General features: G+C 46.7%; 1 protein-coding gene across 4 annotated transcripts in view; it reads right to left on the bottom strand.

The window, feature by feature from the left end:
• Positions 1 to 20,472, bottom strand: part of LOC135916092 (uncharacterized) — a 145,709-nt gene extending 125,237 nt beyond the window's left edge. For 3 of the 4 annotated variants that reach the window (XM_065449325.1, XM_065449323.1, XM_065449324.1), the window contains exons 1-2: positions 20,339 to 20,468; positions 12,830 to 12,959 (exon numbers count right to left, since the gene is read on the bottom strand). In XM_065449325.1, coding sequence (XP_065305397.1) covers positions 12,830 to 12,922 — 93 coding nt within the window. In that variant the 5' untranslated portion in view covers positions 12,923 to 12,959; positions 20,339 to 20,468. Of the gene's footprint in view, positions 1 to 12,829; positions 12,960 to 20,338 lie in introns of all 4 variants that reach the window. The other variant, XM_070521311.1, reaches the window with a different exon arrangement.
• Between the last annotated feature and the right edge of the window lie 4,842 nt (positions 20,473 to 25,314).

Below are 25,314 nucleotides of genomic sequence, written 5' to 3'. Positions count from 1 at the left end.
AATTTTAAGGTATTCGCAGGTTGGGTTCGCATTGTGTTAGTACACGGCAAGATTGAGCTATTGGTCCTTTCGGAAGTAGCACCATCAGTTCCTTTCTGGCCTGCGTAAAACAAGGAAAGCAGCAATATTTGGAAAACAAGAAACAAGAGAGACCGCAAGCTCCCATAAGTCGATCGTATTGCAGCAAGGAATTTGTAAAATCGGGAGTTTCATGTTAAGATTGTTTGGAGTGCTAACTGCACGCCGCACAAAACCTAATGAGTGTGCTGCGCCGTGTTGCCTTGTAATTTTTTGAAATAACGTTAGTGTACCTTTGGTCCTCGTACAAGGAAATCCTCTTTTTCTGCGGCGCTCCGTTCCTGCGGCCGTGGGCTTTAGTTCGTGGGCCCCGCGTTCTGGCTGCCCTATCGAGGGAACACAACAGCTGGAAAATACAACTACTGGCAATGATGTAGACATTTGTGCAACTACTTGCCCTTCCTCCCGTTTCTGCTCTAGTCTTCTCCCCGCATACAGACAACGCTGTCTGCGCTTACTACTCCTCGTTCGTTCACCTCACCAAGCCTGCCGCTCGCGCCCCCTCCGCCACCATTTATTTTTGTTGCACGTCCACCTAGCGTATCTGGGGTGACTTGGAAACGGTCGTTCGACACTTTTCTACAGGCGGCCGGAGGCAAGAATTTGCCGGAGTGGACAAAAGAACGGCGTTTTTCAGTCGAACATGGCCTTCGAGGGGGAAGGTATGTTCTACGACTTAACGGCGGAAGTGAACCCCACCACTGTACAGTTCCAGGATATCAGCTGAAGGCTAGATAACCACTAAGAAAACAGCAGCAACAACCTCTTCCACTGAAGTATTTTAAGAGGAAAAAGCAGCAACCACGAGAGTACTTCCAAGACAAGACTCGCATAAGTTGCCTTGTACAATCGGCTTTTGCAAGGAGTATTTTCGAGCTTTCCCTTTGTATACCCTAAGCCTCGGGCTGAAACACATTCGCAGTAAAAAGTATTACAAGTACGACATTTATCTTCGGCGGTCTTTTACCGCAACATATCTGCAAGGATTACCGTCCATGTCTCAGATTGCCAGGAAGGACCAGCAACACTCAAACACATGCTGTGGGCGTGCAATGTAAATATAGGAGGGATGGCAGTTACTCCGGAGATCCTGTCGTCGAGGTGGGCCGCCGCTCCGCGCAGCTAAGACCTCGGAATCCAGACGTGGGCAGTCCAGCAAGGCCGATAGGCGGCGTTGAGGCAGGGTCTTAACGTTCCCCCGTGGGAGATCTGAGCCCGGGTCGCGTTACACCGTGCCGGACGCACAAGAAAGTTGTATCCATCCATCCATTCATCCACGTCTCAGATGAACGTGTTTCCTTGAAGTGCCTAGATGCCATTCAGACTCTGGTAATGGACGTACATGCACCTTCAGTCAATTGTCACCAAGTTTGAGGTGCACTGACTAATCCGGTCTCTCTGCCGCACAACGCTCCAAAGGAATTTTCGCTTTGGGTCTCAGGACGACTTGGACTTGTAAAGGGCTCGATTCATGATGATCGTCAGCGACCTTCAGTGCAGCCATAGGAGCAAAACTTCCTCATCTAGCCCTAGTACTTCCCGGGCTAGGTTCAGCCGAACTGCGTCGACTGGAAACAGCTGAAATCATCGAACGTGCCTCCTCATATGAGTTCATTTCTGCGCTTATTCTGGTTCGGAAAAAGCACCCTTTCACACGACTTTGCGTCCATCTCCGGATACTCAACAAGGCCATTCAGGTCAACGCTTTTCCGCTACCCAGAGATGAACTGCTGCATCGACTTGCTGATGCCACGGTATTCAGTAAGTTCAACCTACCTTTTTCATATCAGCACCTCCTGTTATTGGAAAAAAGCGGAGAGCTTGCACCTTTTATTACTCAAGGTGGTGTCTACCCCTTTCAGCGCATGCGTTTCAGTTTGGTATGTGCCCCATCCGTGTCCCAACAGAGCATGTAATCTGTCTTGAAAACTTTCTGGATACACTATGTTATCTTAATGATGTTTTTGTTTCGGGTCACACTCAACGTGTCCACCGTAGAAACTTACAAAGTGTTCTTTCTAGAATAAACAATGCAGGTATGCAGCTGAACCATAAGTGTGTATTAAGTGAACCAGAACAAGCTTTCCTAAAAGATAAAATTTCTATATGGGGCATTTCGCAGGTGGACAACCCAATCAAGGCGATTGTTGAGGCTCCGCAGCCAAATGACCAGAAGGCGCTACATTCATTTCTCGGCCTCACGGGGCAGTTGGCAAAGTGTATCCCACAATATGCCGATGTGCTACAACAAATAAGAAAACTTCGCAAGGCAAGGACAAGCTTTCTTCTGGGATCAAGATACTGCATACAGCTTCCAGTCTGTTAAGAAAGTCCTTGTTTCACGTCTTGTGTTACGCATGTTTCAACCGCACCTACCCCTGCTGTGACAGTTGATGCTAACATAAGTTGGCTTGGGAGTCTTACTCAAGCAAAAATGCGCAAATAAGTATTTTACACTGGCGTCTGCATCTCGTAATCTAACCCCCGCAGAGTGACGGTTCCCCATCGCGAACGTAAATCAAGAATCTGCTTTTTTACGTGTGACAATCGGTATGTTCACTCTTAGGGTCGTCGGTTCAGGCTTCGCAGTGACGACCAAGCTCTTGTTGCCTCACTATCTTCCAAAGGTTCTTGAAAGCGCCCTTTAACAAATTATCAATGGAGTACTCGACTACTTTACTGTAATTTTGACATTGAGTATCGTAAGCGCGATCAAGGTATCGCAGCCGATACAATGTTGAGCCTTCCTGTTCTTCCTGAATCTGAAGCAGTTGTAGATGAGGAGGTAGTCCCTTTGCTTTCAGTATGCATTACCGCAGAAAAGTTCCAGACAGTTACGGTGGTTAATCCAGCTTTTCAGGCTTTATGGAATATAATATCAATCGTTTGAGAAAAGCTGCCGGTTTTCCGCCTGAATTACTCGCAACATCATCTTTATAGTCCGCATTTTTCTACATGGATATTCTTTTTCTCATAAGACAATGTATCGTTCCTACCAGCATTCTCGCGTCAGAAACTCGTGACCTTTGCTCATGAAGACAATTTGGGCATCACCAAAACAAAACTCGGACTCAGAGTCATCTGCTTGCAGCCTCACAAAGATGCACAGGTTGACGAGCCTATGAGAAAGTGCTTTGCTTGTGAACAAGTAAATAAACCTGCTAAATAATATTTTGCTGCACATGAACATGTGGAAAGGCCTCTTCCACCATGGCAAAAATAACCATAAACATAGCAGAGGCTTTAGGTCCTGCTCAACAGTTTGACCGTTTTGCGTCATTCATAACGGACTATCCTTTCATGTGGACTGAGGTTTACTTCATGGCTTCCGTCACATCTGTAGCTATCATGAGCTATCTCATTTCTCCATTAAGTGGAGAAAGGATTCCGGATGCCATCATATCCGACAGTGGACCACAATTTGTTACTGCAGAGTTTGAAACCTTCCTAAAAGAATGAAGGATCGAGCATTTCCTGTCTTCGCTTTACTACCCGCACGCAAACGGACAGGTAGACCATGTCATCAAATAATTTTTACAGATTTCTGCGTTAGAAAAAAGAGGCTTTAGCTTTGTAGGGTTACTATACCTGTCAACCTACAAGTTTTCTCCACATATGACTACATATGTTTCTGCGGGTTTGCTGCTCCATAGTCAACTCAGAACTCGTCTCGATATGGCAAACATCGTTCTAAGCAGTCCGGAACTTGCTTTTCGTTAGTTGTGCTAAGAAGTGCATAGACATGTGCTACGAAAAGAGGAAAATGTCAAATCATACGTATATCCTCGTCGGGCAACAAAATAACCTCAGTTTCGTCACGCAGTTTCGTCCGATGATGTAACTGTCTAAATTCTGGTCCAAAATACTTAGGTCCGTTCATTATTCGCAGGGTAGTATCCCGTACTTCCGAGCTGGAATATGGCAAGTGTTGAAGCACTTCCAAACTGTTGAAATATGCAGCACGACAGCATCATTTTCAATGATTAGACAATGGGAGTCATTGCAGGGTCTACCCATCCCTTGATGATAATTCCGAACCTTTTTTCGCAGGTTATATTGGTAGAGGGTCTGCTAGACACACCCAATTTCTACCTCCTGCTTCATTCCCATGACCAGATTCATACTCTGCTGAAGAATCTGCTGGGCTTCCGTCTATCACACTATTAGAAAACAGGGTTTCTGAAAGAACTTAAAAAAGCGACACACAGAATTTCAGCTATCATCTAAGAGTAATGATTCGTGTAATCATACTATGCAACCAGAATTAGGTCTGGTTCTACACTAAATAGGCAACCCAACGTACGGTTTAAGCATTACGTTTCATTATAGCTGTACTGTCTTGGTTTGCTTGCAAATGTTCGTTTCACACCTTGCTATATTAGGCGTGTTTTTTATACAACAAGATCCTATACAGTACTGCAAAAAAAACAGCACTACAAATACTTGGGCGATATGAAATGTCATGCATCAGTCTTGCAGCATAAACGTGCAGTATGCAAACCTCTAAGTAAACTAATGTAAATGACCGCCATAGGAATGCGGCTCTTTACTCCCAAAGTGCCTGTTTCATTACACTTAAGCGAAATGTTATCCTTTAAAGGGGGGATTTTTTTGAACATTCCAGCAGCATAGACGTGCAGTACGCACACTTCTGTGGCAACTACGCTCAAGGACCATAATTCAGCGCCCGTTCTCCGAGCGAATGAGCCGCTGATCTTTGTTATCCAAAGCGGATACAGGGATTTTCGCCTTTGTGTTAAAGTTCAGTGATCATACATTGTGTCAATTTTTTTATTGTTCTGTTCACCAAGAAAGTTACTCTTGCCTCTTCATTTTGTGAAGATGGGTAGACACATGTCTTAAGTTGGCAGCCCAACATAATGTGAACTTCTGTGCAAGTACATACCTTTGCTATATGTATATAGCCTTATAGCTAATATAATAGTAGTCTATTCCTTTTACGCAGTTTCTTTCATGCGTTCTCTTCAAAAAATGGCAAACCAAAGATGCACCTGTCTGTGATAGCGTACATCTACAGTGCTCAGTGATTGAAACGCCATGCTCGGACAAGATGGCGGCCGGTACTTTCTTGCCGCACCGGTGGGAAGTGGTGACACTGAGATGATGCGTTTCTGTGAAATGAAAGTGAGAATCTTTTGGATGCATTGCAACTGTATTCGGCCTCCTCAGCAGTCACTCAGCGATCAGCGGTGGCGCAAAAAAGCGCCGGTCGCCATGCTGTCTAAGTCTGGCCTTTCAATCGTTGGGCACTCTACGTCTGCCAAAAAGAAAAAAAAGAGATGGTGTTTTAATGTTGCCCATAGTATACAACTTCGTCAGGGAGATGTGAGCGATTATGTCAATTTCGAGTTTTTTAATATATAAGGATGTTTCGAGTACACGAAACGAATTGAGGGTTAAGGTGTTTAATGTGTCGTGTAGTCACATTTTCTTTTAAGGTTAACAAGGTTTTGGATGTAGAGTGCTTCATTTCTATTGTATTGGCTTTAAAATTATGCACTTACATTGTTCTCTAATGGTACGTGCCTTCTAATAAATGTTTGAAAGTGTGCATTTACTTTGTTCTGTAATGGTACGTCTCTTCTAACAAACGGTATTCATTGTATAGCATATTGTCATGTGGTGGTAACGTTGAAGAACACAGTAGCAAATACTGTGAAAGACAAAATTAACTTTTATTGGGTGAACCTGTGCCCACAAAAACAGGCTACACTTAAAGCACAATGATAGCGGCGAACACGGTCGGCGATCGTCAAAAATCTGATCAGTGGGTCAAGCGCGTCGGCTTTTATACAGCAGTCTTCGAATGTTCCAGACTGATCGTTCGGGCCCGCGTGCCTTCCACAAAGTTCTACACCGTTCGCGTGACGAGATGAAATCAGATAACACAAGGTTCGGCGACAGCAGACAGCCGGGTAGAAGCATTGATGACTTTCCAGAAACTTCGGATACATGCAGGCGCGTCCCGCGCTGTGCGATGACATTTGTTAAGCGGCGAAACGTGTCGCCCGATAAAGATAAGTAGACGTGTCAATACCCCGCCTTTTAAAAAGCATCGACCCGATGCTACAAACAAACGAAAGTAATAAACAAAAGCACTTGTAGCACAGAAAAAAAATGAAGTTCGTCAGCGTCCGTAAATAGGTTTAAGGCGCACCACGTGGACCACTTCAGATCGTGCGTGGCGCCGCTGTGAATGCGAAATGCCGTCTGGCACGACCTCATTGTCCAGTGCGCCAATACGTCGGATGACCTTATAGGGTCTGAAGTAGCGTCGCAGTAGTTTCTCACTGAGTCCTCGTCGGCGTTTCGGGGTCCATACCCAAATATGGTCGCGGGGTTGGTACTCGACGAAGCGTCGTCGGAGGTTGTAGTGTCGGCTGTCGGTACGTTGCTGAGTCTTGATCCGTAGGCGGGCGAGCTGTCGGGCTTCTTCGGCGCGCTGGAGATAGGTAGCGACGTCAAGATTTTCCTCGTGAGTGACGTGCGGCAGCATGGCGTCGAGCGTCATTGTCGGGTTCCTGCCGTAAACCAACTTGGACGGCGTGATCTGTGTTGTTTCTTGCACCGCCGTGTTTTAAGCGAATGTTACGTACGGCAGGACGGCATCCCAGGTTTTGTGTTCCACGTCGACGTACATCGCTAGCATGTCGGCGAGGGTCTTATTCAGCCGCTCCCTAAGCCCATTCGTCTGCGGATGGTAGGCCGTTGTCCGCCTGTGCCTTGCCTGACTGTATTTCAGAATGGCTTGGGTGAGCTCCGCTGTAAAGGCCGTTCCTCTGTCGGTGATGACGGCTTCTGGGGCGCCATGTGGCAGAAGGATGTTTTCGACAAAGAATTTTGCCACGTCGGCTGCGCTACCTTTCGGCAGTGCTTTTGTCTCAGCGAAGCGGGTGAGGTAGTCCGTTGCCACGACGATCCACTTATTTCCGGTTATTGACGTCGGAAAGGGTCCCAGCAAGTCCATCCCGATCTGCTGGAATGGTCGGCAAGGAGGCTCGATTGGCTGTAGTAATTCGGCTGGCCTTGTCGGTGGTGTCTTGCGTCGCTGACAGTCTCGGTATGTTCTGACATAACGGACGACGTCGGCGGTCAGGCGCAGCCAATAATACTTTTCTTGTATCCTCGATAGTGTCCGGGAAAATCCGAGGTGTCCAGCGGTCGGATCGTCATGTAGTGCGTGCAATACTTCTGGACGAAGTCCTGACGGGACAAGAAGAAGGTAATTGGCGCGAACTGGTGAGAAGTTCTTCTTCACGATTAGATTGTTTTGAAGCGTGAAGGAAGATAATCCGTGCTTAAATGCCCTGGGGACAACGTCGGTGTGCCCTTCCAAATATTCGACGAGGCCTTTTAGCTCCTGGTCTGCCCGTTGCTGTTCAGCGAAGTCTTCCGCACTTATCATTCGAAGAAAGGCGTCGTCATTCTCGTTATCTTGCGGCGGTGGGTCAATGGGTGCGTGTGATAGGCAATGGGCATCGGAGTGTTTTCGTCCGGACTTGTAGGTTACAGTGATGTCGTATTCTTGTAGTCTGAGGCTCCACCGCGCCAGTCGTCCTGAAGGATCCTTTATATTCGATAGCCAGCAGAACGCGTGATGGTCACTGACGACTTTGAATGGCCTGCCATAAAGATAAGAGCGAAATTTAGCTGTAGCCCAAACGATGGCGAAGCATTTCTTTTTGGTCGTAGAATAGTTGCCTTCCACTGTTGACAGCGAGCGGCTAGCGTAAGCTATCACCTGTTCGACTCCGTTTCTCCTCTGGACTAGAACGGCACCGAGGCCTAGGCTACTGGCGTCAGTATGGATTTCTGTATCGGCGTACTCGTCGAAGTGCGCAAGTACCGGCGGCGACTGCATGCGTCATTTGAGTTCTTCAAATGCGTCGGCCTGCGGCGTTTCCCACTTGAACTCAACATCACATTTAGTTTGACCTGTCAACGGCTCGGCGATGCGTGAAAAGTCCTTGACAAAGCGCCTTTAGTAGGCACACATGCCAAGGAACCTACGCACTGCCTTCTTGTTGATGGGTTGCGGGAACTGTGCGATGGCAGCTGTCTTTTGCGGGTCCGGACGGACACCAGATTTGCTGATTGCGTGGCCTGGGAACAGAAGCTTATCGTAAGCGAAGCGGCATTTTTCCGGCTTCAGAGTAAGCCCTGACGACTTGATGGCCTCTAGTACTGTCGCAAGCCGCCTGAGGTGATCGTCGAAATTTCCGGCGAAGACGACGACGTCATCCAAATAAACGAGACAGGTCTGCCACTTCAATTCGGCTAAGACCGTGCCCATGATGCGTGGGAACGTTGCAGGCGCCGAGCACAGTCCCAATGGCCTAACCTTGAACTCGTAGAGGCCGTCTGGGGTGATGAAGGCCGTCTTTTCGCGATCTCTTTCGTCGACTTCTATTTGCCAATAGCCAGACTTGAGGTCCATCGGCGAGAAGTATTTAGCGTTGCAGAGCTTATCCAATGCGTCGTCTATCCGTGGGAGGGGGTATACGTCCTTCTTCGTGATCTTGTTCAGACGACGATAATCGACGCAGAAACGTAGGGTTCCGTCCTTTTGCTTCACCAGGACAATAGGGGATGCCCACGGGCTTTTCGACGGCTGGATGATGTCGTCGCGCAGCATTTCATCGACTTGTTCTCTTATAGCTGCACGTTCTCGCGGCGAAACTCGGTAAGGGCTCTGGCGGAGTGGTCGAGCGCACTCCTCGGTGATTATGCGATGCTTGGCGACTGGTGTTTGTCGAATCCTCGATGACGTCGAAAAGCAGCCTTCGTATCGTCGGAGGAGACTTCTGAGCTGCTGTTGCTTAATCACGGGAGACTTGGATTATAGTCGTAATCTGGTTCGGGAACCATCGTCATCGTTGTAGGTGCGGCGGAATCGGAGAGGACAAACGCATTACTGGTTTCCAGAATTTCCTCGATGTACGCGATCGTCGTGCCCTTGTTGATGTGCTTGAACTCATGGCTGAAGTTGGTCAGCAACATTTCAGTTTTCCCTCCATGCGGTCGAGCGATCCCTCTCGCGACGAAAATTTCACTGTCTAGCAGTACACGTTGGTCGCCTTCGATGACGCCTTCTACGTCAGCGGGTGTTTCGGTTCCGACCGAAATAACAATGCTCGATCGAGGCGGGATGCTCAATTGATCTTCGAGAACACTCAAGGCGTGGTGACTACGAAAGCTCTCCGGGGTTATCGCTTGATCTTCCGACAGCGTTATCGATTTTGACTTCAGGTCTATGATTGCGGCGTGTTGGTTCAGGAAGTGCACGCCGAGAATGACGTCTCGTGAACTCTGTTGGATGATAACGAAGGTGGCAGGGTAAGTCCTGTCATGAGCGGTTATTCTTGCCGTACAGATTCCAGTCGGCGTAATGAGGTGTCCTCCAGCGGTCCGATATCGGGGGCCCTCCCATGCAGTCTTAACTTTCTTCAACTGGGCGGCGATGTGTCCACTCATTACGAAGTAATCGGCCCCTGTGCCGACTAAGGCAGTGACTGCGTGGCCGTCGAGAAGTATGTCGAGGTCGGAGGTTCTTTGTCTGGCGTTGCAGTTGGGTCTTGGCGTCGGATCACGGCTGCTTCACGTTTTTCTGAAGCTGGAATGTCGCGTCGTCAAGCCGTCTTGCGTCGGTGTAATCTTGGCTTCCTGACTTCAACGGGACGGCAGCGTGTCGTCATTAGGTCGTCGCGATGGTTTCTTCGTCGTCTTCGTCGGCGGCGGAGGATCTTCGTCAGTTCGACGAACAGCAACCGCACCTCCATCGGTTGCTGCTTTTAGTTTTCCGGATATGGGCTAGCTGACCGGCCCCGGGCTGGGCCATTGTATGGTCGGCGCTGCGGCGAGAGGTAGCGGCCTGGTGATGGCGAACGCGACGGTCGTCGAGAGCTCCACTGAGTAGCGGCGAGGTAGTCGGCGATATCGCGAGGGCGTTCACCGTGCTGCGGGCGCGGAGCGTTGACGGCGAAACGTCGCAGTCCCATCTCCCTGTATGGGCATCGGCGATACACATGGCCGGCTTCTCCGCAGTTATAGCGGAGCGGGCGGTGGTCGGGGGCTCGCCAAATGTCCGTCGTCCTCGCCTAGGTGCGCTGGGCGACGGGTGGGCGTGCTGGCGGCGGCGGTGGCGGACGACGGAACTGCATCGTTGCAGGGTCCTGGCGTGGTCGCGGAGGGGGACCTTGACGGCGTGTGACGGCGGCGTATGTCATCGCTTCTGGCTGGGGTGGCGGTAATTGTGGTTGCAGCTCGGGAACTCCAAACGATCGGTGCACCTCTTCTTTCATGATGTCGGGGATCGAAGCCACTTGGGGCTGCGACGAAGGCGGGACCTTGCGCAGTTCTTCGCGCACAATGGCCCTGATGGTCTTCTGAAGTTCGTGGGAATCCAGTCCTTAGATGGCGTACTGTGGCGTGAGCCCTTGGTGCTTATAGTGCCGGGTGCACATCTCCAGAGTTTTCTCGATCGTCGATGCCTCTGCAGAAAGCTCAGCTACGGTCTTCGGCGGGTTATGAATGAGTCCTGGGAAAAGTTATTGCTTGACGCCCCGCATCAGGAAGCGCACATTTTCCTCCTCTGACATTTCCGGGTCGGCGTGCCGGAAAAGACGGACCATCTCCTACGTGAAGATCGCGATCGTCTCGTTTGGCAGCTGCACTCTGGTTTCTAGTAGTGCTTGGGCTCTCTCTTTTCGCACGACGTTTGTAAACCTTTGCTAGAAGCTGCTTCGGAACAGGTCCCACGTCGTTAAGGTGGCTTCTCGATTCTCGAACCACGTCCTGGCGGCGTCTTCCAGTGCGAAATAGACATGCCGCAGCTTGTCGTCGCTGTCCAAACTGTTAAACGTAGCGACCCTCTCATACGTCTCGAGCCAGGTTTCCGGGTCCTCGAATGTTGATCCGCGGAACTTCGGAGGTTCCCTGGGCTGTTGCAGCACGATGGGGGACGCTTGGGCTGCCATTGGGGTTGCCTTGGCCACAATCTTCTTGGTCTTTTCAGGTAGAAGTCCGTGCTCCGGGGGCAGCTGTTGAACACGGCGGCTTGCTCGATGCTCCGGGACTACGTTGGTGTACTCTTTGCGGTCCGGGTTTGGATCACGGCTTGTCGGGGGCGCCCAGTACATGAACGAAAAGCACCTCCACCAGATGTCACGTGCTGGTGATGGTGAAGAACCCAGTAGCAAATACTGTGAAAGACAAAACTAACTTTTATAGGGCGAACCTGTGCCAACAAAAACAGGCTACACTTATAGCACAACGATAGCGGCGAACACGGTCGGCGATCGTCGAAAATCTGATAAGCGGGTCAAGCGCGTCGGCTTTTATACAGCAGTCGTCGAATGTTCCAGACTAATCGTTCGGGCCCGCGTGCCTTCACACAAAGTTCTACACCATTCGCGTGACGAGATGAAATCAGCTAACACAAGGTTCGGCGACAACAGACAGCCGGGTAGAAGCATCGATAACTTTCCAGAAACTCCGGATACATGCAGGGGCGTCCCGCGCTGCGTGATTACATTTGTTAAGCGGCGAAACGTCGTCGCCCGATAAAGATAAGTAGACGTGTGAATATACAGGTTCTGCTTTTCACCTATAAGACATTGTGAGTCTTTAAGTACCCCTGTTTCATAAACGAGCCAACAAAGTCCAGTAGTTTGTTTCAGAGGGAGGTGACGCTATTAATTACGGGAGAGGTGATGTTACAACATTAGTTTCGGTTTGCGTTGACTGTTAGCGCCACGCGGCGGCCAACCTTGAAAGGGTACTGAAAGGGGGGGGGCGGTGGGCTCCGCGCCCCCGGCCGTTAGCCTTACTTCATGGGCTCCGCGTTCCGACCGCCCTGTCAAGGCTACATTACAACTTGAAAATACAGCAGAATTCCTGATCTCCACAACGCCCTCTCTTATTGTCTTCGTCACAGATGACTTTAGCACTTTATGTAGCATAAGCAGCACCGTTAAAATGATCTGCCAGAACCTCAATGCACCTGAGTTAAGCTGCATGTGATGTTCGTGTGACAATGCGTGCCTAATATGCCAACACGAAGTATATGCCTCCTATTGTGCACTCTTATTAGCACTTAACTATGTTACTGTTTCTCTTTACTGTGAGTACAGCATGTGTTTCGTGTTCATGTCCGTTTTGCAAACCTTTTGGCATTTGCTATGCGAAATATATCGCTACAATTTTTTGTGACAGTCATAGTATTATAGCAGTCAGTATTAGTGGAATGTATGCTTGGAAACATAGTCTTCAATACACATTTTGCTGGCTGTAAAAGAGGGCATGGAGTTCGTCATGCTCTTAGAGCTCTTAGCTGTGTCTCCTTTTTTTCACATTGAAAGGGAAATAATGTTTACTGATTTGAGGAAGTGAGCATTACTGCGTAACGCGAAGCTGCTCGGGAGCCGGTACATTTTTTCTTACATCTTTTCTTTGTTTAACCGCGAGAGAAAGGGTGACAAAGTTGGACTGAGAAAGAGGCCTAACAAATCACATAGTATGCCGGTCAAAAATGTATTTTTTTCTTCCACATATATCGCATATGCTTCATGAAGTGATCCGCTCGGGATGTCCGAAGTTGCAAGCATCAGAAACAACGAATAACGTAAAGACAGGCAAAGCCCGTCGGTATTAGTTCGGGCGCTATAGCTCGCCATCGCAGTGTCGGTACATAGCGAAACGAACATTAGAGTATAAAAAGAAAAATTCTTACGGGAAAAACGCAATGGTATCCGTTTTTGCGAGTAACGCGACGGAAGTAGCTGAGGAAGTCGTGCGAGATAGCCTGATGTGGATTGTACGTCATCGTGGGGGCCTTTAGCACTGCAACCTTGATGCTAGGTCTGCAAGAAGAAACATCATGGAGCAGGCACAATAATTGCGGAAATATGTAAAGACTGGAACCATGGCGCAAATGCAAATGAACGGACTGCAGCCTCATTTTATCGTGGCGTACGTTTATAAAGAATCAAATGACTGACTCATCCTCCTACCAACTTCAAACTATAACGCTGTTATGTTGACCGTAAGCCTCTCTTTCTATAAAATGTAACATTTGAGAAATTACTCACCCCTGTCCAAGCATTATGCACTATTCCATTTGCGCACACAACACATTTGCTGACGGTGCTGTCAGCAACAAGTGGGGCAATATACAGAAAAAGCAGGTATGGTTCGGCAACGCGCAGAATCTGCCTAGGCGTTCAGTTGGACCGGATCGGTGTGGCCGGATTGCTGTGAAGTTGGAGGAGGCAACGAAATCAAGGTAGATAGGGCTTTACTCCTTTAGCAATGTTCACCCACCACACTACTTTTCATCGCCTTCTGCCTGCGGATGCGCAGTAACCACATTGCCAGAATTTCAAAGTGAAAGTGCACTGGCCATTGCAGCCAATGCACCAACTCCATTTCCGCCGCTCATGGCTAGCACGAGGAAAGTGGCGGATCCATACCCTAGCACTTCCAGAGGCTTACGCTTCCTCTCTACGCGACCTTGGAATAGCTGCGAAAACGTGCAGACACCGGCCGATTCAAAATGACGACCAGTTGTGATCTATCTATCTATCTATCTATCTATCTATCTATCTATCTATCTATCTATCTATCTATCTATCTATCTATCTATCTATCTATCTATCTATCTATCTATCTATCTATCTATCTATCTATCTATCTATCTATCTATCTATCTATCTATCTATCTATCTATCTATCTATCGGTCTGTCTGTCTGTCTGTCTGTCTGTCTGTCTGTCTGTCTGTCTGTCTGTCTGTCTGTCTGTCTGTCTGTCTGTCTGTCTGTCTGTCTGTCTGTGTGGCCGGCCGTGTCTAGTCTAGCCGTTTTATCGCAAACATAGGCTTCTGGGTAGTCCATGATTCATTTGAGTAGCACATCATCGAGTTTTGCACACGGTTCGAAACAAGCCCTCAGACAAACGTGCGTCGCTGGGTATGTTGCACTGTGTACCTCTGTACCGCTCCTCAGGGGACCGCTTTGAGGCCGACATTGCTGAATTAAGATGTGGGACTGGACGTTTGGCACGATTTTCTACCGCTTCTCAATGAATCTGTCTTCACTGACTCTACTGGGGATAACATCAAGTGACCTACATATCCCCCCTTTTTCATCTGCCCGCCTTCTTCTAGAGCCCAGAGCCTTTCTTCTCCTTAGTCCCACTCCATGCAGTGTACCCGGTAGGTGCAAATACGCTCGCTAAACACTCTACATTTTCAAAGAAGAGCTTTCTCTCTCTCTCTTTCACGTCGACTTTGAGCACTATACACCATTCGATGCATAACAGTCGAAGTTTTGGAAGCTGGAGGGATTTCCGGCAGTCGTTTTGTTCGCACTTGCGTATAATTCGACGTCGTTTCAACGCGATTGGGCGCAACTGTTTTTATATAGGCTCATTACCGAACAAGACATGTTTTAATCCTTAGAAACAAACAATGCGTGGTATACTGGTGTCAATGCGTTGTTTGAGATTTTTTTTATTGTCCTTTCTGGGTTTTTTATTTGCGACCCGAAGCGAGGAGACTTACTTTACCATGCGAGCGAATGCTGCTGGCAAGCAGAGAAGCTTGAATGGAGCGCGAGGAGTTATATTTTTTCTTGGCTGAACTTCTTGTGCAGCTTCCACAATGTTGGCTGCTATGTATCGAACCGAGTAAAGGTATCTGCTATTTGGCCTGCGCTCTTCCTAAACATTTTTACAGCAACTTGGGCCACTAGGTGTGCCCCCGTGGGTGTTTCCCGCTCCTCAAAAAACGGCTTTGTCGACATCTTTGATGAATAGGTAATTGCCACTGGCAATTAGTCACTCTATAGCGACATAATGATCCGTTATTTTCTCCGATGATTGGGGCAATCAAACCTGCGCCGTGCACGGCTCCGGTAGACGGCGCAGCGTGTGAAGTGCGAATAAGTGCGAAGATGCGTGGCTTAGGAGAAATGCAATGGTAGAACAGCCCGGATTCATCTTTCCCGGCCGATTTCGTGATTGGCAATTTAGAGACGCCAAATATACCATTCGAATAAATTTAGAACTTTTACTACAGTGGGCGGTATCGAAGCCACTTCGCAAATGTTTCTCAAAGGCAGCAACGTTACACTTTAGTAGGCTACGACACATATGCACTGGGCAAGTGCCTGTTTCCAGTGGACGCATTTCACACAAGGGCTTTAGCGAGCTGCGCCATCAGTGCCCTTGGTTTGCGCCGCATATCGATGAACCTCTTCCCAATGTGGTTCACTGATTATGTGTCTCTGTTTGTGGGTATGAGAGGGAACAGTTATCCTTCGCACGCACCAGCGCGCCGAGAATGTATTTCAGCAGTCACTCGCGAACTTTTACTCACCGCCATTAGATGGCGCAGTGTGTAGAGAAGAAAAAAAATATGTGAGAGACGACCACTGCTGTCTAATGGTGCGTGTGTGAGCGCATTCGCCCTGTGCAATGCAGTTAGGAGACCTTGCACATACCTCGTGGAGGCGCAGCTAGATGGTCCAGAGTGTTCACAGGGAACACCGAGAGAGGAAACCCACTGGAGCTTTGGCCCCATAAATATGTCCTCTCGAAGTTAGCAATACGTGCTTTCAATTATTGCTTCAATGCGATGTGCATTACCATTGCCGGTCATCTTGAGATGGGTATCAAGATGGGTCATGAAGAGGAGGCCCATACCCAGTGGCCACAGTTTGGGCCAGGAAAGCTTCAGTGATGAGTGGTACGTATCCATTTGGATGTACCCATTAACCCAAGGAAGTCTGACGGTTCGTATTGGGCCGATAGGTGGCCGCTATCACAGGAATTTCTTTTGGGTCCTTGCTTTATTGCAAAGAGTGTAGCCTCGGTTGTAAGTGCCGCTATATAATTTATACAAGCTACTGGGCTAGACGTACTGCTCTAGAGATGCCGCAGTGTTGAGGCTCTGTGTATGTGTGCCGCCTTTCCACATAATCACCATTTTCGTAATACTTTTCCTTCCCATCCTTTTTCCTCGGTGTAGAACAGCAGGCCAGAGCAAGCTATAGCTGAGGCCAACATTTCTTTTTTATGTAAATAACTGTTCTCTCCCTGTCTCTTTTGAACGCGATTGCCTCAGCTCAGCAGCCCCCGATGCTCCACTCAACATACCATGGAATACCAAGTGACTCAAGTTCGGGGGAATTCGGTGAGAGACCCTCCGAAACCGAGGCAGAAAGAGATACGAACCTCAGAAAATGCTTGAAGCAAGTTGAGAATGCTAATGGCAATAAAATTACACGCTACCCACAGAACAATAGCTCATTTGGGTTACTGGAAGAGACATTCCGCCCACTGTTTCAGGACTGCAGATTGTACTGAATGCTGTAGTTAGATTTCACGCTGTAATTGTTGCTTTTGTGTCACATCAGCATTTCCAAACTTGCGTTTGCTTAGGAGATTAGCATGCGTTAAGTGGTTTGCCGCAGGGTCGCCTAACAAAGGCAAGCACCGCCGAACTGTGGGACGTGAATGTTATCGCTGAAGCAGAAGATCTGCCTCCACGTAGCCTGCCTCAGTGCATTCCACCGCAATGGATTGTAGCAACTCTATTTCTGGTTACCACTGCTCTTCTGCTACCAAAATGTGTTTGCTAATCACTCGTAAAATTTGCGCGCAATGCTTGCGTTTGTCTTCCTTACACGCGAGAACAGCATACGATTGTCACACACATTGATAGCTGATGACTAGTTTATGAACGTTTGGACGACTGATCTGATTCAAACAGTAGGATCGGGATTATAAGGGTAGAGCTAGCGTAATGCACTAGGCAAACGGTTTAGAGATGCCGCAGTGTGGTGTTATTATATACATGCGTATCCCTCCCATCATCACTTTACTCGTCTTTTCTACCTTCCATTTCGGCAGAGAATAGCAGAAAGGCAACGCAAGCTTCAGCTCAGGCATTCATCTCAGCATTTTTACAAATGAATTTCGCTTTTTCTCGTGACTGTTATCGGGCCAGTTACCAGTGCAGCCAACGCAGTCATGAATAGGGAAGTAGGGTCAGTAACTTCCCTTCAATTTTCCCCCATTTACAAGTCTGGCCAATGCACCAATACTGTCCGTTCCCTTTCGTTGAAAATCGTTCATTACTTCTTTGATTATCACAGGTGTAAACCATTCTAAAATTGCTTATCCATATTCGCGCAAGTTTTTTCCTCCAAACGTTATCAAGCTGTGTTGATTTTTATCCTCCGTAGGGGTGCTAAAGAATAACGCTGATTAAAGTATAAAATCGATTAACCTTAGAAGTCTAAATTGTCACTCTTAGGCTTCATTTTCGTTCATTCCGCGTGAATCCGGAAAACCTAAAAGCATGGACATTCAACTAAAGATGGCTTGATATTGTCTTTGGCGCGGAAAAAGTTATCTGACTATGGAAGGTTTTTTTTTAGATAGATCGTTCAGTATATCTGAGAAAACACATTCAAAAGGATTAGTTCAGCTCGAGTTGCGGAAGTTTATTGTGATGTTTGCAATAGAGCTCCTCTCACATAGGTACTCTGGCCTTTAATAACTACAGTGGCCTTTCATGAAACATTAGTAATGAATGATAGCGAGTATGTAACGGAACCAAGGCAAAGTTCCATGCGTAATAAGGGTAGATAAATTGGCAGCCTTAGCCATCCTCTAAATAACGCATTTTTTCCATAAACTACACAGTAGTCGAACAGCTTACCACAGGACAATCGTGCGACCATACCGTGGCCGCTGTTCTTTAGGGCTCCTGCAGCAGATATTGCTATCGCACTTACGAAATGTAGCAGTTTCAGTCGAAGGACGCACTGCTATTAAACAGGTTTAGTATAGCGTACGCTATACCTCTGCGTACGTTAAACAATAGTGGGTCACAACTGCGCATGTGCTGAACGCTAAATGAAATAGCGGGTATAGCGGGCGTACGCAACGCAAACGAGCTAGCGTTAGCGTTTTTGCGTAGTTTGCGGAGTTTGCGTGAAACATGGCGGCGGTCCCGACTGCCCGCTTCGCATTGAATTTGGCGTTGGTTTTGTAAAATGCCCTTCGTTCGTAGCAGATGACTGAATAAACGGCTTTTGCTTATTCTCAGGCCACTTCGACGACAGGATATTATGGATAACCTCGTGGTGTTTTCGAGATCGCTTCTCGTTTCGAACGAGTCGAAGCCTAACGAAAGAAACATTCGAGATGTCAGCGCCACTTATCGCTACAGGCGGGGAATAGCCGCAATGAATGCATACGGCCTCTGAAGTCTGAAGATATGCCCGCCCAACTAAAATTGTAGAAAACGTGCGCTGCTTAGCGTACGCTACACGATAGCGCACGCAATAAGTTGCGTATGCTAAACTAAAACTAGCTAATAGCGTTATGAAGGTTCAAAGACACAAAAGTGTCACGTCGAGTTGTATTCAAAGAGAAGGCTTTTGGAACGACAAATATATTTGCAACGAGAAAGAACCTCTTGTAAGCTAAAAAGTTACGTGAAAAGAGAGATTGCGGTGACGCCACCTGTTGTGGCCTACGGTACCTATCTGATGTAACGTCGGCGTCCTGGGCGGATGGCGTTACCGTCAAGGCGGCAGACGGAGACTGCTTGCAGCGTGCGATGGATTAGGGCGTAAACAGGTGTGAAACATTTCTCTAGTGCGAGCTGGCATGGGCGCTTCGAGGAACGCCGCCAATACGAGTTGAGAGAGCAGTGGCTCACTCAGAGTAGCGGCAGAGCACAATGTGGCGTGAGGTATGACATCACGTTCTCTGTGGCCACGTGAATTATTTAAATTGTGGACTGGCAGAGTGACTTTCGGAGGCAATTTTCAATACACCAAAGTCGCTTATTGGCACGCTGGGAACGGGGATAGAGTGGTAGACAGGTAAACTATTCCTCTACGTCAACTTAACGTCTTCATGTAGTGTCCCGTTAAATGTTGCACTTTGACTCGTGTGATGGTAGATATACGCAGTTGCAACATGTTAGCGTGTCATAGCCCTCAACACAACTCGTGCTGGTTGGAAGGAACAGCGTCCTGTCAGTTTCCAAGCATCTTACAACGTTGTCATTCTAACGTGCAGTGCCAAAGGTGTTGCAGGGGACGCACCTTGATTATTCGCGATGTTACCCGACGGGAAATCCGCGGCGTAGTTCGCGCCCCAAAAAATATTCATTCAGAACATGAATTAGGAATGCGTGCAAATCATATAAGCTTATCTTGATATTTACTGATAATTTCTCTCAAAATATTGCATACACGCAGGAGTCCAGTCGAAACGCTAGTGCTTATAGTAGCGTGTGAAGAATGCTCATACGAGCAGTAGAACGCAGAACTCTATCTTGGTTACGTCACTGACGTTATTAAGCGCAGCATTACTGGTACGACCGATTCGCGTCATTGTTCCTGCCCATATAAAGACCTGCCAGTGCACCTTGAGGCAAGGCGCCCAATGAGGCCGCCAAAAGAGGCACGGTTTGTAACGCTGATAGAGGAACCAAGCTTTTCTCCAGCTGCCATACGTTGCTTATAAGGGAAAATAATCGAAAAACGTTACGTACAGCTCTCAGTTTATATTAGATAAATGCTGATCAAAACGTAATAAATGTGTCTTATGTTACACGGTGACAGAAGACTTCAATAATAAGAAGCAATGATGCTAATAACATCTGTTAGGATTCTATATCCCACTAAGAATGTATATGCAAACGCATGTTTCTGCCAGAAGTTGTGAAAGTTGTTTCTAGCCTAGAGTTGTTCTTCCGCTCTATTATTATTCTGAAATGTTTTTGACTGATTCGTAGCATTGTAGAAAAAAATCGCTAATGTACAGGCTTCAGTGGAATGATTACTATTATCATGCGAAACGCAAATCCATTTTTTTAGGTACACCCTTCGCCTACAAGGAACACATTGTTTAAGTGATGAAATAGCCTATCGCATGCGAGAATTGGAAGGCCTGGGAGGTCTGCCATGGATACTCTGAGGCAGTCATCGGGCCTGAGGACTACCTTCAACAAATAGGGATATTTACCATAGACAGTCGTTAAGTCTGTTGCTATAAGTACTATAGAGTAAAAAAAAACACGCCAACATGCCCGTACGACTACTTTCATTGCGTCTTTAAGAGCGACTCGAATGACTTAAATGATGACAAAAATATCAATGAACCTCTCGTGTTTGTAAATAAAATTTCAGTTGTAATTGTTCAAGCACTTAAACTCACTTTGAGAACAGCCGTAGGTACCTTTACGTTTCTTGTAGTATATTAGGACGATTTGGAAAGCTTCCTCTGACGGCGCTTGCTGATTGCCTTAGCGTACGGTACTCTTCAAAACAACTTAACCCACTGCGTACCTGTGCGCACTGAAGGCTTAGATTTACGAGAGAGTGCATAGAAAGGAGAACGCCATATTTACGATGCCTAGCAATGACAGCACACATATCAAGTATTGTTGAAGCAGCAGCCCATAGGCGCCTCATATACTAAATTGACTGATGAATGTTCTGGGTGCCAAGGCTCTGCCTTCCCTAAGCAAATCATTGGGATCAACCAAAAGTAAAAGGTATGACCTTCAAGTTAGGAAGATGAATTTATCCTCAAAACTAGCATCGATGAATTTGCATCTAATAGAATCCGGTCTATGTTAGCATGACCAAAACAGGGTGCCCCTGCTAAATTAGGTTATGGGAGTTTAAGCGCAGAAGCCACGATTGGATTACGAGTCATGCCGTAGTGGGGGACTCCGGAAATTAAGACGACCTGGAGTTTTTTAACGTGCACTTAAATCTATATACACGGGTGTTTTCGCATTTTGCCGCCTTTGAAATGCGGCCGCCGTGGCCGGGATTCGACACCTAGACCTCGTGCTTAGCAGCGCAATGTGCTCCTGCTAGCATTGCAAGAGATTCAATATATGCGAATGTGACGTAGCTGGACATAATCAAGATAATGTTGTTTGTCGTGACTTGAAGATACTCAAACTACATTTTTAATTGCGCCTAATTAGATAAATATTCCCGAATACGCAACTTCTCAAATATTATAAACAGGTGAAAAGTGTGAACGAGAAACCTGTATAGTGACATGGAAAACTCCGAATACAGCTTTTCGTTGCTCAATGCGTGCTACATGAAAGTGTTTTTCGGAGCGAGTAAAGTGCCAGGAATGCGCACAATATTTCCGCACGACTGGTAGCTCCAGGCACTTTGCGTCTATTCGTGGGTGCCTTTCCGCTCGGTAAAACACTTTTATGTAGCACGTTTTGAGCAAAATAAAGCTGTATGAGGAGTTTTTCATGTCATGCTACAATTTTCTCGTTGACACTTTTCACCTATTATAGCTGAGGAGTTGATTAATTAATTAGGACTACATATGTGATTAGGTAGATTGAAAAAAAAAAGAATCGCAGCATCTTCAAAATATGGCGACCGAGATGACCTTGGTTCTGTCCAACTACGTGGCATTCGTATATTTTTAAACTCTGGCCAAAGATAGCTTGGCTTCCATATATAATGGCGAAGCGAAATGAAAACGCTGAGATCAATCTTTCTTGTTTGGACAACTCATCGTCAAAATTCAAAGCGGCACACCACTCACAAAACAGGAAAGCCTCATGTTTCGTCAGGCTTTGGAAATAACGTTCTGCAGAAAGGCATCTTGATTTGCAACTTTCTTTTTTTTCTCGATATCGCAGTCGTCGCACTTTCGCGGTTTATCTAATGCTCTGTTGTGCTACCATGCGATAAAAGTTTAATAAATTTATATGTGATGACATTTTACAATGCACATCGTGTTATCAATAAGCAATGTTGCGATCGTACACTGCACTGTAATTTTATTTAGATAATTTATTGTGCGTTTTACGAATGCCAGTTCTTGTCGACTGTTATCAGTCACCGAATAGCAAAACATATTGTTGGGAACGCCACAACTGACAGTGTGGTTACTGAAATTCAGCTGAAATTTTATCTCAAATTTGTCTTCATCTCAAGAAAGAGGATAGGATGGGGAAAAGGTGACGTTTCTCACATTCGGAGAACGTGATTGGAAATCGACGAGGAACTGGTGGCCATTTGGATGATTCTATTGCGAATCACGCACAATTGAGCCAAAAGAATAATGAATGCTATTCCGAAAGAAGCTGAAAAACTAAAGCAACGCACGAAAACTGTTTTACAAAATATAAGTTATATTATAAATGAAGATAAAAATATGTGCAAAAATCGCAACATATGCGTAAAAGAGAAGAATGGGATCACAACAAGTATGTGATGACGATGGCCTCACGGCGACAATATATTGACAACGAAATCAAAAAACTTGAATGATGATGATTGCATGGTATGACTGTGGACGGCATGATAACTTTATGACAATGGATGCATGAATGTAACTATCGAGGACGCAGCGACCAAGATGGCATCACAAAGGTAAACGTAACGTAACGTAAAAATATTGCAATAAGTTTTTATTTCAATCTCCTGACGTCAAATTTGCGTAACCGCCGACGGAAGCATCGGCCGGTGGCCCGCAGGGTTGCTTAAACAGGCCAATCAAATGTTCTACTCGTTTATAAGAGGTCAATTTTGCTAGTTTTAAAAGCGAATAATGTTGCCTACACTGAGCGGCTTGTCCTATCTAATTGGCTGATAAGAGGGGAGGAGTACGTTTCAAGGGGAGAGACATTTGATGGGGCTAAGTCAGTGCTCTGAAAATCGACAGCCGGTTGAAGAGGGTGGTGAGGCGTCTGCGATTGGTCCGCTTTCCCTTACTTAGATTGGGGCGGCTCATCGATATTCTCGGTGGCATGCAACGGAATGTTAAGAATGCAGGGGCACTATAACGCAAAACTATTCCGAAATTTTCTGTTCCTATTCTGCAATAAGACCTCTGCGATTGGTCAAAAACTTCTTTCGACTACTCCCACGTCACCTGTCTGTCAGATGACATCACGAAAACCGCGGTAGCTCCCCATCTGATATCATGTGCACACATTGATTCTGCATGACTTGACCGACCGAAAGAAAAGTAGTTATGTGTGAATCGACGCCTTTTCGCTATTAGCCCCCAGCTATTGCTCGAAAGTTCTCGGGCTGCACCCACTTCATCCGTCTGTCACTCGACGTCCCAAAACCGCAAAAACGCACCGCGTCAAAGTGACGTGTACGCGCTACAGATGCATTATTATGCCGAACAAAACTTAACTTTCTTCTGAATAGCCGCAGGATGCCCCACTTCAAAAGGAATCAGATATGGCTGCCGGCGATCGCTCGGGAACTGGCTACTCGCACCTGCCGGCGAGCGTGGGTTTATTTGCGTATATTAAAGCTTTTAGCGTGGCCGTGTAACCTTTTCGAGCACTTTCGGCGCGTTTACCACCTCGTTCTGCGAACTCTTCTTTGTTGAGGATCCGTTTCAGCGTAATTCTTAAGCTTCCGTTGCATGTTGCTGCAATTTTCGACCAGCTACCGCAAGCTAAGTAAGGGAAAGCGGACCAATCGCAGACGCCGGCACCACCCTCTTTCTCCGGTTATCGATGTTTAGTGCAGTGGATCGGCCCCATCGAATCCCTCTACACTTGAGCGTGCTCCTCGCCTCCTGTGAGCAAATTAGATAAGAGAACCCACTCAGTGTAGGCAATGTTATTGGTTTTTCAAGCGAACAAAAATGACCTCCTATGAACAAGGAGAGCGTTTGATTGGTCTGTTCAGACAGCCCTGCGGGTGACCGCCTGATGCTTGCGTCAGCGATTACGCAACTTTGACGTCAGGAGATTGGAATAAAAACACATTGGAATATTTGTACGTTATAGGACCCAAGCTAAAAGGATCACCAGTAAAGTTGACTGAGCGAGGTTATAAATGGGTCCAAAGTGCTCGAAAACGTTACACAGCCACGCAAAAAGTATTATTGTACGCAAATAAACCCATGCTCTCCTGCAGGTGTCCAGAATTTTTCCATTGCACTGGCTACACTGTCGCTAACATACGTGGCGCGCAATGGGAATAATAGTAAATGAGATAACACTTCATAGTAAGAAAACACTAGCGTATACGGGCTCAGATTTTCATAAAAGCGCTTACCAGACATGTACAGACATCTCGTAAAATGTGAAAAACCACAAAGAAAATTTTTACGGCAGTAATATTATTTGATCGCGCGCGCTAGTTAGTCCGCCACACGCCCTGGTTACAGGATAAGCCACTGCACGACACCGTAATTCCAAGGGCTTCACCTGCATCCGGTGCGATCGACGTGCTGCATCACGTAAAACATATTAGAAATGAGTGGTGCACAGTATTTTCTGTCCACTGGACGCCAACTGAACACATGGTAAACTGTTTCCAAAGCCGAATAACAGAGGGAAAGGGCTCTCAACACATTGCAATTTGAAGTGGCTAGTACTGGGTAAAGCAAGCACCGTGACATAGTAGGTTTGCCCCAGGCAACCTAGGAGTCAGAAAGACTGCTGGTTACTTGCAAATGGACAACATATTCTTAGCACGTTGAAGTTTTTTTTTTATTCTCATCGCTTATTTAGCTAGTGGAGACAGCTTTCACAACTGCGAAAGAAGTTTTGGAAGCATGAAACAGTTCTGGAAACCAGCTTATATTAGGTGTCTGCTTCACACAATTTTATGGCTGCATGAATTAAACCATTGTTTAACATGTAAGAGTGTTCCTATTGTTCGCCATGCATTATCCACTTTATCAACAGGACAATCCTGTCTTGAGACTTAAGCTGATGTTGCGTTTAGATAAATTATGGCTAAGATCCAGCTTTTGAGAATACAGAATGAGCGCAACAGATTAAACGCCAGAACAAGTCGTCGAGGTCTTCAGATCAAGAATCTTCAAAGCCCCATTCATTTAGTGGTGCTAATATTCGGCTGAATGTTGCTGATTGTTACGTTCATATGGTGCTCAAGCATTGCGGTAACAACTTCACCTGTAATACATAGCAAGGGTGTACTGGACGTAAGCTGGTGGCTTTTTTCTGCATATTCAAGAACTGGTTTATTGTTCAGTTGAGATTTTAAAATGTTGCATTGTTTATTAAGTATTGTGTCCTGTTATAATTTCCTACAGCTTCTTAGTTAAACATCTAAATAGTGAACACAACATGACCTTTAGCTTAATTTTGTAGATTGCACGCCCTTGCTGCAAGAAATTTTACTTGAAGACTGCCCGTACCTTAC

The sequence above is a fragment of the Dermacentor albipictus genome, chromosome 7 (assembly GCF_038994185.2).
Source record: "Dermacentor albipictus isolate Rhodes 1998 colony chromosome 7, USDA_Dalb.pri_finalv2, whole genome shotgun sequence".
In the NCBI taxonomy this organism is placed as follows: Eukaryota; Metazoa; Arthropoda; class Arachnida; order Ixodida; family Ixodidae; genus Dermacentor; species Dermacentor albipictus.
Note: the sequence above shows the minus strand (reverse complement) of the source record. Positions and strands in the feature narration are given on the sequence as shown.